General features: G+C 43.8%; 1 protein-coding gene across 1 annotated transcript in view; it reads right to left on the bottom strand.

Moving 5' to 3' along the window:
• The window catches only part of PSTPIP2 (proline-serine-threonine phosphatase interacting protein 2), a 201,523-nt gene extending 188,634 nt beyond the window's left edge, over positions 1–12,889 (bottom strand). The window contains exon 1 of the mRNA XM_077463071.1: positions 12,698–12,889. Within this exon, the coding sequence (XP_077319197.1) occupies positions 12,698–12,730 (33 nt within the window). The 5' untranslated portion in view covers positions 12,731–12,889. The remainder of the gene's footprint in view (positions 1–12,697) is intronic.
• Positions 12,890–13,141: the final 252 nt, after the last annotated feature.

Below are 13,141 nucleotides of genomic sequence, written 5' to 3'. Positions count from 1 at the left end.
CTGGGTAATTCCACCATAATGTGCAACGTACACAGGATTTATGTCATTCCGGCCCAGTCCATCAATTTGGCCAAAGACTCTGAACCTAGAAGTAGAAGTAGAACGGGTAAAGATGGAAGTGCTGGGCCATTGAGGGAAATGTGAACATCACAGTGCTGGAAAGGTTTTCTTTACTGGTCAAATCTGTCAAAGTTGTGCACATGCACTTTATTCCAAAAGTCCCAGATTTTCCCTTTTTCACTGCCTTTGGTTTACTCCTACATTAAGCAGAATGTATAAAGTAAAGTAAGACTTGATGTCAAACATACTGAAAAATAGGCTTTGGGTTTACATATACTTTAACCTGTTCTTGCCCAGCCCCGTTGTCACTTCGGCTTTAGACCCGGGAGACAGGATGGCTGCCACACTGGTTACATAATCGGGAATCTGTCCTGTCAGGAGTTGACAGCCCGGGCCACTGTGCTGCCAGCATGCAATGAGTGCGCTGCTTCAAAGAAACCTTGTCCATCCGTGGATGCATATGTGCAGCGTGTGGGCATTTAAGCCCACCTTTATTTTTTTTATTCTTTAACCGCTTACTGACTGTATATATACAGCGGCAAAGCGGCTCCTCCAGCGCAGAATCACGTACCTAGTACACACTTCTGGGTTTAAGGCACGCACGCCCACCGGCGGCAACCTGCTCCTGCTGTAATTAGACACAGCGGGAGATGATTGGCGGGTATGGTGGACTCTGTCCACCTCCCGTATCATGTCCGTAGCCTCTGTCCACCTCCCGTATCATGTCCGCAGCCTCTGTCCACCTCCCGTATCATGTCCGCAGCCTCTGTCCACCTCCCGTATCATGTCCGCAGCCTCTGTCCACCTCCCGTATCATGTCCGCAGCCTCTGTCCATGTTCTGTATTATGTCCGCAGCCTCTGTCCGCCTCTCATTGGACACAGTGGGAGCCAATCAGCAGGTCCTGCAGACTCATGTTCGCCGGGACCTGACATTCATTCCCAAAACAGACAGATTGGCGGTCTGCCTATGAAAACAAGGCAAATCGCCATTCTGTGACAGGAGAAGACAGATCTTGTGTTTCTGCTAGGCAGGAACACAAATCTCTGTCTTCTTACAGTACAAGTACCTTCCCAACATTTAGAAATCACCCCCTAGGTACACATTTTGCCCTTTGATGTTAAGCCCTTCCCTGCCAGTGTCATCATTAGTACAGTGCATATTTAAGCACTGATCACTGTTTTAGTGTCACTGGTCCACAAAAATTGTCAGTTAGTGTGCCGACTGTCCAACACAATATCGCAATCCTGCTATAAGTCGTTGATCGCTCCCATTACTAGAACAAAAACAAGAAGGAAAAAAAAATATCCCATAGTTTGGTTTGTACAAAAGTTATAGCGTTTAAAATCAATATACACTTATTAGGATTCTTTTAAACAATGTAAAAAATATAAAACAATTAAATAAAATACAAAAATATATAGCAGAATACATATTGGCCTAACTTGATGAAGAAATTAGATTTTATTTTTTTTAATTGGATATGTTTTATAGCAGAAAGTAAAAAAATATTTGTTTTTTCAAAATTGTCTGACTTTTTTTGGTTTATAGCCCCAAAAAATAAAAGCAGAGGTGATCAAATATCACCAAAAAAATTAATAAATACAAATACATTTTGTTTAGGTACAGCGTTGCGTGACCTGTGCAATTGTTAGTTAACGTAATGCAGCGCCGTATCACAAAAAAATGGCCTGGTCATAAAGGGGGGGGGGGGTAATCCTTCCTGAGCTGAAGTGGTTAAAGGTTATCAAGCTGATGGAGCCACTTGAAAAACAAGCAATAAGACATACATCTGTTAGAATTACATGTCCACTTTCTGCCAGTATAGTCAATGTGCTCACAGTACCGGTTCTGTAAGTGGCAAAGAAACAGAGCAATAAGCCATCATTCCCTATAAATGGGAGGTAAACTATAACCAGAACAGCAAGGTAAGTGAGCTCATCACGTTAATAACTGGCTAGCGACAGATGCAGCGGTATGTTGAAAGAAGCATCTTCTGCTACTATTCAATAGACGAATTACTCAACAGGTCCAGGTAGGCCCAATGGCAGAGATAAAACTCGGCCACGCCTAGGGCGATCACACTGACAAGCACAGGATGCGTACAGCCCACTCTTTTTGATGCTGCCTACATAGGCGGCAAGATCTTACATACATTTATTACAATGTGTACAACAATTTTTTTTCTATAGCAAGAATGTAGTTATTCCTGTTTTATGTAAGGTTACCAATAAAATGTTTTAAAAAATATATATATATTATTTTGCAGTTTAGATCTTAATTTTATGTACTTCTCAGGACAGTGTTTATGGTGCATTGTAAACTACCAGGAAAGTATTGCGCAAAACATGTCTAGAAACAGAAAAAAACTTCCTAGAAATCATTTTAAAGGAAAATTTATTTAAAAAAAAAAAAATAAGTTTTGGGCTTTCATCAGTTCACTAATTAGCCAAAAGTACCAGTGTTTATTTATTTTTTAAGCGACTCACTCAAAGATTTTTTTTATTTTTTTCAATGAAATGACAATGGATTCTCCTCCTGCTTTGAGCCACCAAGCGCTGCTCCTTTGCAGAGTAATCCTAAAGTAAAAACCTCTTCATAAAATTGACACTTCTGGGAATGTTGATCACCTTAGGTTTGCCCCCCCTGGAGCTTTGAATGGATATTCACGCCGACCTTCCTGTCCACTACTGTATTCTGTAATAGCAGAGGATCAGAGGGAGGAACCCAGGTGATCGACACTAAGGTGGTTATTTACGAAAAGGAAAATCCACTTTGTACTGAAAGTGCACTTGCAAATGCAGTCACTCTAAATGTAAGAGATAGATCTGAAATGAGGGGAAGCTCTGCTGAGTTTATCATCCAATCATGTGCAAGCTAAAATGCTGTTTTTTTTTTATTTTCCTTGCATGTCCCCCTCGGATCTAGTGACTTCACTTCCAAGTGCACTTGCAGTGCAATGTGGATTTTCCTTTAGTAAATAACCCCCTAAGAGCTGATTTCAGGTTTCATTTGGAGATTACTCTGCAGCAGAAGAGGTAAGGATTCCTTAGCTACTTTGCAGGCACGACATTTTTTTAAAGCGGAGCTCCGGCCTATTTTTATAACTACGCCACCCCCCCCCCCCCCCCCCATGTTGCTGATTCCAATGGCATCAAAGTTGGCAAAGATTTTTTTAAAGCAGATTACATTTTAAGGGGCACAAATATGTCCATTTCCGCTGTAACTTGCTGCGGAGAGGTATGTCGTTTCCTGCTGCCCGTTGGCTCCTGGGATATTAGTGTCATCCATCCTAGGAGTCAATGTGCATCCTTGATTGACAGGTTGCCATAACAACGGGGCAGGGACTTCCTCTGACGCTGCCATTTTTTAGGGCAACCTGCAATACACCGAGTGCGCCACGCGTTCTTGACATTGCGCAGACGCGAGTTCAGGAGGTGCATGCTGGGTATCCAGCAGCACCAATTCCCGGAAGAAACTTTGAGAGGGCTTCAGATGCCCTCACTAAGGATGGAAGCTTGCTGGATCCCCGAGGGCACAGTGTGTACAAAAAATAAAATAAAATATATAAATAAATAATATATATTAGTAAACTTTTTCATTTGCAGCATATAATGATTTAGATAAGCTGCAATTATCACGGGGGTCATTTAAAAAAAAATAATAAAAAAAATAAAAAAGCCGGAGCTCCGCTTTGCCATAGCCATACCACTGCTTTACAGTGACTCTGTTGCGTGCTCAACATTTCTTAAAAGGTATGGGTTCCTAAGAAAATGTTTGTATTAAGGCCTAAAGGCACTTTTAGCCCTGATACATGAGGCTCTGGCGCATAGTTGTGGCTGCACTGCCCAGCCTTGCTACCAGCAACCTATCAATCTCTATGAGAGTCTGACAGCTGCTGCAGCTCAATGGGGCTGACCAATGCACTCAGTGGTACTTCCGTTTAAGGCAGTATGCACCCAGCACCGTATCCATGGAACACAGGCTGCATTCGTCCCTATGAAGGAACGATAGTGGTAAAAAAAAGCCCTTGTAGATTTAATTAACCTTTTTTTTGGTTAATTCTCCTTTAAGGGGGTGTGGCAGGGGGCTTGTCCTATGCCTACATACGTTTGCCACTAGGTGTCCCTCATTCCTATCTCAAAACGTTGGGAGGTACTATATTGCCCTAAACATACTGCTACCGGTAGGTACACTGCCTAGCCCTATTGAGTCGCAGCACCTGTCAGACTCTCAGGCTGGATTCACACCTATGCAGTTTAAGTGCTTTTTGCATTTTGAAGATTTGCAGTCCATTTAACATTGTTTCCTATGGAACACGATCTGTAGTGCAAATCTGCAAAATGCAAAAAAAAAATAAAAATAAAATGCATAGGTGTGAATCCAGCCTCATAGAGAGTCTGCTGCCAGGGGGGGGGGGGGGGGGGCTGGATGGTGCGCCTGCGCCCTGAAGCTACTGCTAAATCCCAGAGCCTCATGCACCAGGGCTAAAATGGCCAGTGTAAATAAGCCTGATATCTAAAAATCTACAGGTCCTGGCGTTCCTGTCTACATTAAATATAAAATCCTCCAAAAATGCAGGTTTTTCCACTGCTAACTAGCTAAAAGAACAGCGTGATCGCTTTATTGGTCTGCTCTACAACACCATGACCTAGTCCCATGTGTAACACATTGGGTGTACCGTATATACTCGAGTATAAGCCGAGATTTTCAGCCTCTTTTTTGAGGCTGAAAGTGCCCCCCTCGGCTTATACTCGAGTCATCGCTGTCTGCCTGCTCGATCAGCGTGTCGAGCAGACAGACAGCGGCCATTCTATTCAAAAGCCGCGCCTCCGGCTCCGCCTTCGCCTGTGATAGGCGGAACACTGAATTTCCCAGCAGCCTGTGTTCCGCCTATCACGGACATCGTATCATCCTCGTACTACGGACGAGGATGATACGACGTCTGTGATAGGCGGAACACAGGCTGCTGGGAAATTCAGTGTTCCGCCTATCACAGGCGAAGGCGGCGGCGCAGCTTTTGAACTTTACAATGGCCGCCGACGAAGAGGGCACGGGACGGAGGCAAGGGAAGGCACGGCACGGGACGGGACGGGACGGCGGCGGCAAGGCACGGCACGACACGGGACGGATGCAAGGAGGCAAGTCACGGCACGGGACGGAGGCAAGGAGGCAAGGCACGGGACGGAGGCTCGGGACAAAGGTAGGCTGGACACACACACACACACACACACACACACACACACACACACACACACACACACACACACGGATGGAGACACACACAGGGATGGATGGATGGATGGATGGAGACACACACACACACAGGGATGGATGGATGGATGGATGGAGACACACACACACAGGGATGGATGGATGGATGGATGGAGACACACACACACAGGGATGGATGGATGGATGGACACACACACACACAGGGATGGATGGACGGACACACAGGGATGGACGGACACACAGGGATGGACGGACACACAGGGATGGACGGACACACAGGGATGGACGGACACACACACAGGGATGGACAGGCATGTCTCACCCTCGGCTTATACACGAGTCAATAAGTTTGCCAGTTTTTTTGGGGGTAAATTGGGGGCCTCGGCTTATATTCGGGTCGGCCTATACTCGAGTATATACGGTAATATGTTGGCAACTGCTCATAAAAAGTGCAATACATTTTATGCTCAGACGCTTGTATGAAGTACAATGTAATGTAAAAGCAAAAATTTTTTTTTTCAGTTTTGGAAGGCGTGGAGAAGGGTTGGACCCTCTCCGCCGAGTTCCTGGGAAGGTTCACCCCTCTAATTCATGCAGGTGACTATTGTCATAGAGATTAAAAGGGGCTGGAGAAAGTTGTCGCCAAAGCAAGAGGTGAAAGGAATCTTCAAATGGGGACACCTGTTCCAGTGACAACTGTGTAAGACAGGGGTCTCAAACTGGCGGCCCTCCAGCGGTTTGCGAAACTACAAATCCCATCATGCCTCTGCCTGTGGGAGTCATGCTTGTAACTGTCAGCCTTGCAATGCCTCATGGGACTTGTAGTGTCGCAACAGCCAGTTTGACCCCCTGGTGTAAGATCAGAGATTTTTTTTCATAGCTTCCTGTTTACATTTCCAAGAAGTAAAGGGAATTCCCCCTACTCTTTCAAAAACTTGGCTGTACAATATATACCAGTGATGGTGATTCAATCCATCTGTGGGCAGATTATGGGCCAGTTCTCACCACATGCAGTCCAGTTGCAAGTTATTTTCTGCATCAACTTGGTAGATGGGACACTTTTTTTTTTTTTATTGGCTAATATTACCTTGTTGTGGCAATCACAGAGTTAGGCTGGATTCACAGCTATGCACTTTTTGTGCTTTTTGGGGTTTTTTTCACTACAGGACGTCTCCCATAGGAAACCATGTTAAATGGACTGTAGTACAAATCTGCAAAATGCACAAAAAATGCACTGGTGTGAATCCAGCCTTATGGGATTTACTGAGAGGTGGATTATAATGTGTTTTATCCATTGTATTGTTCTTGGGGGTCAGGCGGGTGATGGCATTGCCATCTAATGTGGCATGAACATGTGTGAGTGAATGCATATCCTTACCCTGTATATAACCATTTTAGGGATTTGTCCCTACTTTGTTATCTTTAGGAGAACTTTTTTCACCAAGCATAGAATTTCTGGGTTCATATGTCCCAGGAGAAGCGGGTACCTGCTGACCCGGACAAATTTCAATCCATCTGTGGGCAGCTTATGGGCCAGTTCACACCACATGCAGTCCAGTGCAAGTTATTTTCTGCATCAAAAACACATGGATAGTAGGTAATATGGTTATCAATGGCATAGCTCACACCAGTGCGGTCAGTTCCACAAAAAAAAAAAAAAAAAAAGGAGTAGAACATGCTCATACCTCCCAACTTTGCGAGAAGTAGGGACACCTGTTAGCAAAAGTATGTAGACATAGGACACGCCCCCCCTTAAAAGAGAATTATAACAAAAAAAAAAAAAAGATTAGATAAACCCACAAGTGCTTTATTTACCACTATTATTCCTTTATATTGGCTTTTGAAAATTACAAATGAAGTCATTTAGAAATCAGATGAAAAGGTTTAGCACTGGGAAACACCTTTTGAAAGATCAAATAAGTGCATTTTATATACAAATATAGAGATCAGACCAGAATGAGGGACAAATGAAGAGGAAAGAGGGACAGAGGGACATTGCTCCAAATCAGGGACAGTCCCTCGAAATCAGGGACAGTTGGGAGCTATGGATGCTGCATTTTTTTTTTTGCACTGTACTCTACTGGAAAGAGGTAAAACGCATCAAACACACTGGAACGCACTTGTCCTTATTTAACCACTTACAGACTGGACCATTTTGCTGGTCAAACACCAGATCACTTTTTGCGATTCGGCACTGCCTCACTTTAACTGACAATTGCGCGGTCGTGCGACGTTGCTCCCAAACAAAATTTACGTCCTTTTTTTTCCCACAAATAGAGCTTTCTTTTGGTGGTATTTGATCACCCCTGCGGTTTTTATTTTTTGCGCTATAAACAAAAATAGAGCGACAATTTTGAAAAAACGCATTATTTTTTACTTTTTGTTATAATAAATATCCCCCAAAAATATATAAAAAAACATTTTTTTCCCTCAGTTTAGGCCGATACGTATTCTTCTACATATTTTGGTAAAAAAAAAATCGCAATAAGCGATTATTGATTGGTTTGCGCAAAAGTTATAGCTTTTACAAAATAGGGATAGTTTTATAGCATTTTTATTAATAATTTTTTATTATTATTTTTTTTTACTAGTAATGGCGGCGATCAGCGATTTTTATTGTGACTGCGACATTGTGGGGGACCCATCGGACATTTTTGACACATTTTTGGGACCATCGTCATTTCTACAGTAATCACTGCTATATAAATGCAGTGATTCCTGTGTAAATGACACTGGCAGTGAAGGGGTTAACCAGTGGGTGGCAGTGTAGGGGTTAAGTGTTCCTAGGGGTGTGTTACTAACTGTGGGGGGGTTGGGCTTTCATTTAGTGAACACTGATCTCTGCTCCAATCACATGGAGCAGAGATCAGCATCACTAGTTGCTAGGCAGAATGGAGAAATGCTGTTTACACGGCATTTCCTCCATTCAGCCGTCCCGTGAGACAATCGCGGGGATGCCCGCGGCGATCGCGACCGGACTCACGGGGGTCCCGACCAGCGTGGGAGCGCGCCGCCGGCGGCCCGCTCCCGATGGCAGGGCGGCATTGAATATTGGACGTACCTGTACGCCAATATGCCTGCCCGTGCCATTCTGTCGACGTACATCGTCATGTGCTGGACGGGAAACGGTTAAGGTGAAGAAAAAAAAAAAAGAGAGGTGGGTGCACAGGAACGCATCAAAAACGCACATGCAAAAAAGCATCCGGAACGCATCTGGTCTGCGTTTCTATGGTGTGAACTGGCCCTAAGAGTTCTTTTAGCAATTCCTTAACTACCAATAGAATCGCTCGTGTGTGCTCTCTTTTTAGCTTTGGATAGGGATTTGGATTACAGGTTAGAACCTCTGTCTGGTTTTTATAACTGTCTGTGTTATCATTGGGGAAATGCAGGCCTCAAAGCAACAGCATGGGCTGCTATTGCTATTATTACGCCCTCACTGTTTCTTAAAGTGGAATTGAACTAAAAAAAAAAAATGCTGACAGGCAGGGAGACGCAGTTCTGACAGGGGTGACCAATAGGGTCTCTTTGAAAAAAAAAACAAACCCTGCCTGCCAGCATTTTAAGTTCAATTCCACTTTAAGAAGCAGAGAGGCAGTGGCGGGTGTAATAATAGCCATAGCAGCCAATGCCAGCGGTAATGTACACCAAGTTGCACATGCGCAGCTCAGCATACATTAAGAGCTCGCCTTTGTGCCGTGATAATGTGACTCCTGTGCACATGAGTAGCCAAAGAGATCAAACCCACAAGGAAGACTAGGGGAAGATGGACCATGACCAACGGGAACGCTGACAGTGCATCACTGGAGGGTCTTGTTTGTCAGATACTGCAAGTCTACCTATATGTGGCGAATACTATAACATGGCATAAAACTCCTGTGGCCCAGTATAAAAAAATAAAATACTGGAGTTTGAGGCCTCGTCAACAGTGGTATCACTGGGGGGGGGGGGCTAGAGGGGGCCATGCCCCCCCCCCCCCACATTATACTGTGTTCCCCAGCTAAAAAAAAAAAAAAATACAGACGCTGGGAATGCAAGGGACAGGTATGGACTGAGCTGCCATGTTGCCGGGTCCGGCTCTGCCTCCAGGTCGTTAACATAGGTGTACTCAAGCATACGCCTGTACGAAGGCCATGTTTTCACAGGTGTTCTGTGCATCCCTGTCCAGGCAGTTCCTTTCATGTCAAGTGAGATGCATGGAGATAGGAACTCGTACCCGCAGGTGCAGCCACGTGGCTGTCAAATTTATTTGTAGCAACATGTGTCACCTGTGCATCCCCATACGGGCAAACATGGCCCACGCCCATGTGTGCGAAGCCAGATTCCGCTTTAGGCCTGATTCACACCTATGCAGGTTGCAGTTTGCATATTGCAGGTGCATTTTACGTTTTTCAATACACACTTTTGATCCATTAGGCTGGATTCACACCTATGCATTTTTTGTGCTTTTTGCATATTTGCACTCCAAATCGTGTTCCATAGGAAACAATGTTAAATGGACTGTAGTGCAAATCTGCAAAATGCAAAAAGCACTAAAACTGCATAGATGTGAATCCAGCCTTAAAGTCTATGGATCCAAAAACCAGGGAAAAAAAAGTCCCTGGCCCTTTCCATAAAATGCACAGATGTGAATGTGACCCATAGGAAACCATGTTATATGGACTGTAGTGTGTTTCTGCAAAACTGAAAAGGAACTAAAAAATGCATTGGTGTGAACCAGGACTTAACTGAATCATTTCTATGACCATGTTGTGTAAAGTATCTTATCTAGAGATCCTGATAATCACCCGCCTTCAGAAAATCACTGAACTGCCTATTAGGTGTGCAGGAGACCTGATAGGCATAATGCCAGACACAATAAATACACAGAGCTTTTGGGCATTCCCCGGCTCGATAAACGGGTTTACACTTTAAAGTTGATCTGTATAACACCTGGGTGCCTCCATATATATATATATATATATATATATATATATATATATATACTATATCACAAAAAGTATTGGGGTGTCTGCCTTTACACGCACATGAACTTTAATGGCATCCAAATATCTTAGTCCATAGGGTTCAATAATGAGTTGGCCCACCCTTTGCAGCTATAACACCTTCATCTCTTCTGGGAAGGCTGTCCACAAGTTTTGAGTGTGTCTATGGGAATGTTTGACCATTCTTCCAGAAGCACATTTGTGAGGTCAGGCACTGATGTTGGACGAGAAAGCCTAACTCACAGTTTCCGCTCTAATTCATCCCAAAGGTGTTCTATCGGGTTGGGGTTGGGACTCTGTGCAGGCCAGTCAAGTTCCTCCACCCCAAACTCGCTCATCTATGTCTTTATGGACCTTACTTTGTCTACTGGTCCAAATCATTTGATGGAGGGGGGATTATGTTGTGGGGTTGTTTTTCAGGGGTTGGGCTTGGCCCCTTAGTTCCAGTGAAGGGAACTCTTAAGGCATCAGCATACCAAGACATTTTGGACAATTTCATGCTCCCAACTTTGTGGGAACAGTTTGGGGATGGCTCCTTCCTGTTCCAACATGACTGCTCACCAGTGCACAAAGCAAGGTCCATAAAGACATGGATGAGCGAGTTTGGGGTGTAAGAACTTGACCGGCCTAAACACACACTTCCCTGTTCTATGAGGAGTAAGGATGAGCGACAGATTGTGAGTTCGTAATAGCTAGGAACCCCAATCTGTCATCCCCTCTAGGTCAGTCCCTTCCCCCTACAGTTAGAAACACACACAGGGAACACACTTAACCCCTAGATCGCCCCCTAGTGTTAACCCCTTCCCTGCCAGTGGCATTTTTACAGTAATCAGTGCATTTTTATAGCACTGATCACTGTATAAATGCCAATGGTCCCAAAAATGTGTCAAAAGTGTCCGCCATGTGTCTGCCATAATGTCGCAGTCCCAATAAAAATCGCAGATCGCTGCCATTATTAGTAAAAAAAATAATAGAAATTCTATAAATCTATCCCCTATTTTGTAAATGCCCTAACCTTTGTGCAAACCAATAAATTTTTGCTTATTGCGATTTTTTTTTTTTAAACAAAAATATTCAGAAGAATACATATTGGCCTAAAGCAAAAGAAAGCTCTATTTGTGTGGACAAAAATAAAAAACATAAATTTTGTTTGAGTGCAACGTCGCACAACCAAACCACAAAAAAATGGCCTGGTCATTCAGCAGCCAAATCTTCCGGGGCTGAAGTGGTTAAAGTTGACCTGTCTAAGCCCGTGTACACACGGTCGGAGAATCCGTCGGAATGTGTCCTATCGGACCGCGTCGTCGGATAATCCGACTGTGTGTGGTATGCATCGGACTGATTCCCGTCGGACCCAATTTTCCAACATGTTGGAAATATTTCCCGACCAACTGGTTTGATCGGACATACTCCGATCGTGTGTAGAGAATTTTGATTGGACCAAGTGCCACACATGCTCAGATCAAATTCCTACATCAAAGCTATTGGCTACTAGCCTGAATGTAGTCCCATCGTAACGAAATTACGTCATCACGTTCTGAAAGATCGTATTTTTTCGCCAACTTTGTCCGTGTGTATGCAACAGTTTCGGACAAGATCCGACGGGCAAAATCCGACGGATTTGATTGTGGAAATCTCTGACCGTGTGTACAGGGGCTTACACCTTGGCCCCTCTATAAAAGGTAGGTGACTGTCATGCAACCCAACAGCTTCAGTACTTTTTGGAAGAGAGACCTTGTCTTATGGCCCGTACACACGATCCGAATATCGTACGATTTTCAGAGTGTGTGTACACTACTTTCGACAGCAGATATTATTCGATCGGACATGCACGGAAATTTTCCTTGTGCAATTCCAGATCGTACGACTTTTGTTTAGTCAGTATAGTTGTCGTCCAAAAGTACAATACAAATACATTACAACACATGACATCACTTCTGATTTTTATTTTTTTTTCTATCGTATGAGAATTTTCATGACTTTATTTATCTATTCAATTTCTACTTGCGATTATTAACCGAAAACGGACGTACGATATTCGAATCGTGTGTACGGAGGATAAGTGTGCAGATCAGGAGCCTTGACTCTACTATTATATTGCATTTTATTTTCCTGTTGGTAATTTATTAAGCCAAAAACAGCCAACCTTCAATCTGAACTGAAGCTTAGCGATAGCAACCCTCCGATGTCTCCTAGTACAGGAGGGTTGCTATCGCTAAGCTTCAGTTCAGATTGAAGGTTGGCTGTTGCAATGCAATGCAAAAATAGAGAGTGCAGAGAGCGTACACCAGTCCTATTGCAGCGTCCTGACCGCATACAGTCTGGCTACATCTATTCAGCTGCACCTTATCATTGTCTCTGCTGCAATTTTCCTTTTAAAGAAGAGCCCTGGGATTACACGCTTTCTACAAACCAACTCACCCAGAAGTTGTCCTTGAAGAAAGCCCCTCTCATGGTGAATCTCGGTTGATTTTCAGCACCGCCAGGACCAGCTGCTAGTAACTCCACTGAAAGGGAAGTGAAATGTCAGTACAAGCTTGCAGAGAACCAAACTTTACTATCTGCCAAGAATAATGTAATCATTTGTTCCTCAATTGTCCTTCCTTCTTTACTATGCCCTGCCCCATTTGAGTCCTACAAGCTCAACCTGTGCTGGGCTATGCTGACTGCCACAGACACTGGTCACAGCAGAATATGGCTACAGAGTGACTCCTGCTGGCCAGTGGAGATATAACACACCATGCCATTGTCTTTCCAGGCCATTTGTTTCTCTGCATGTATCTTTTTTTTTTTTTATTTATTTTTTTTTTTTTTGTGGAATAACTATGGGGCCTCTATTATTGAACACCTGACCTTAAATTCCTG

Source organism: Lithobates pipiens, unplaced genomic scaffold, assembly GCF_037356315.1.
Source record: "Lithobates pipiens isolate NorthernLeopardFrog02 unplaced genomic scaffold, aLitPip1_a1.2 Scaffold_3, whole genome shotgun sequence".
Classification (NCBI taxonomy): Eukaryota; Metazoa; Chordata; class Amphibia; order Anura; family Ranidae; genus Lithobates; species Lithobates pipiens.
The sequence above is the reverse complement of the archived record's forward strand: the minus strand, read 5'-3'. Positions and strand labels throughout refer to the sequence as shown.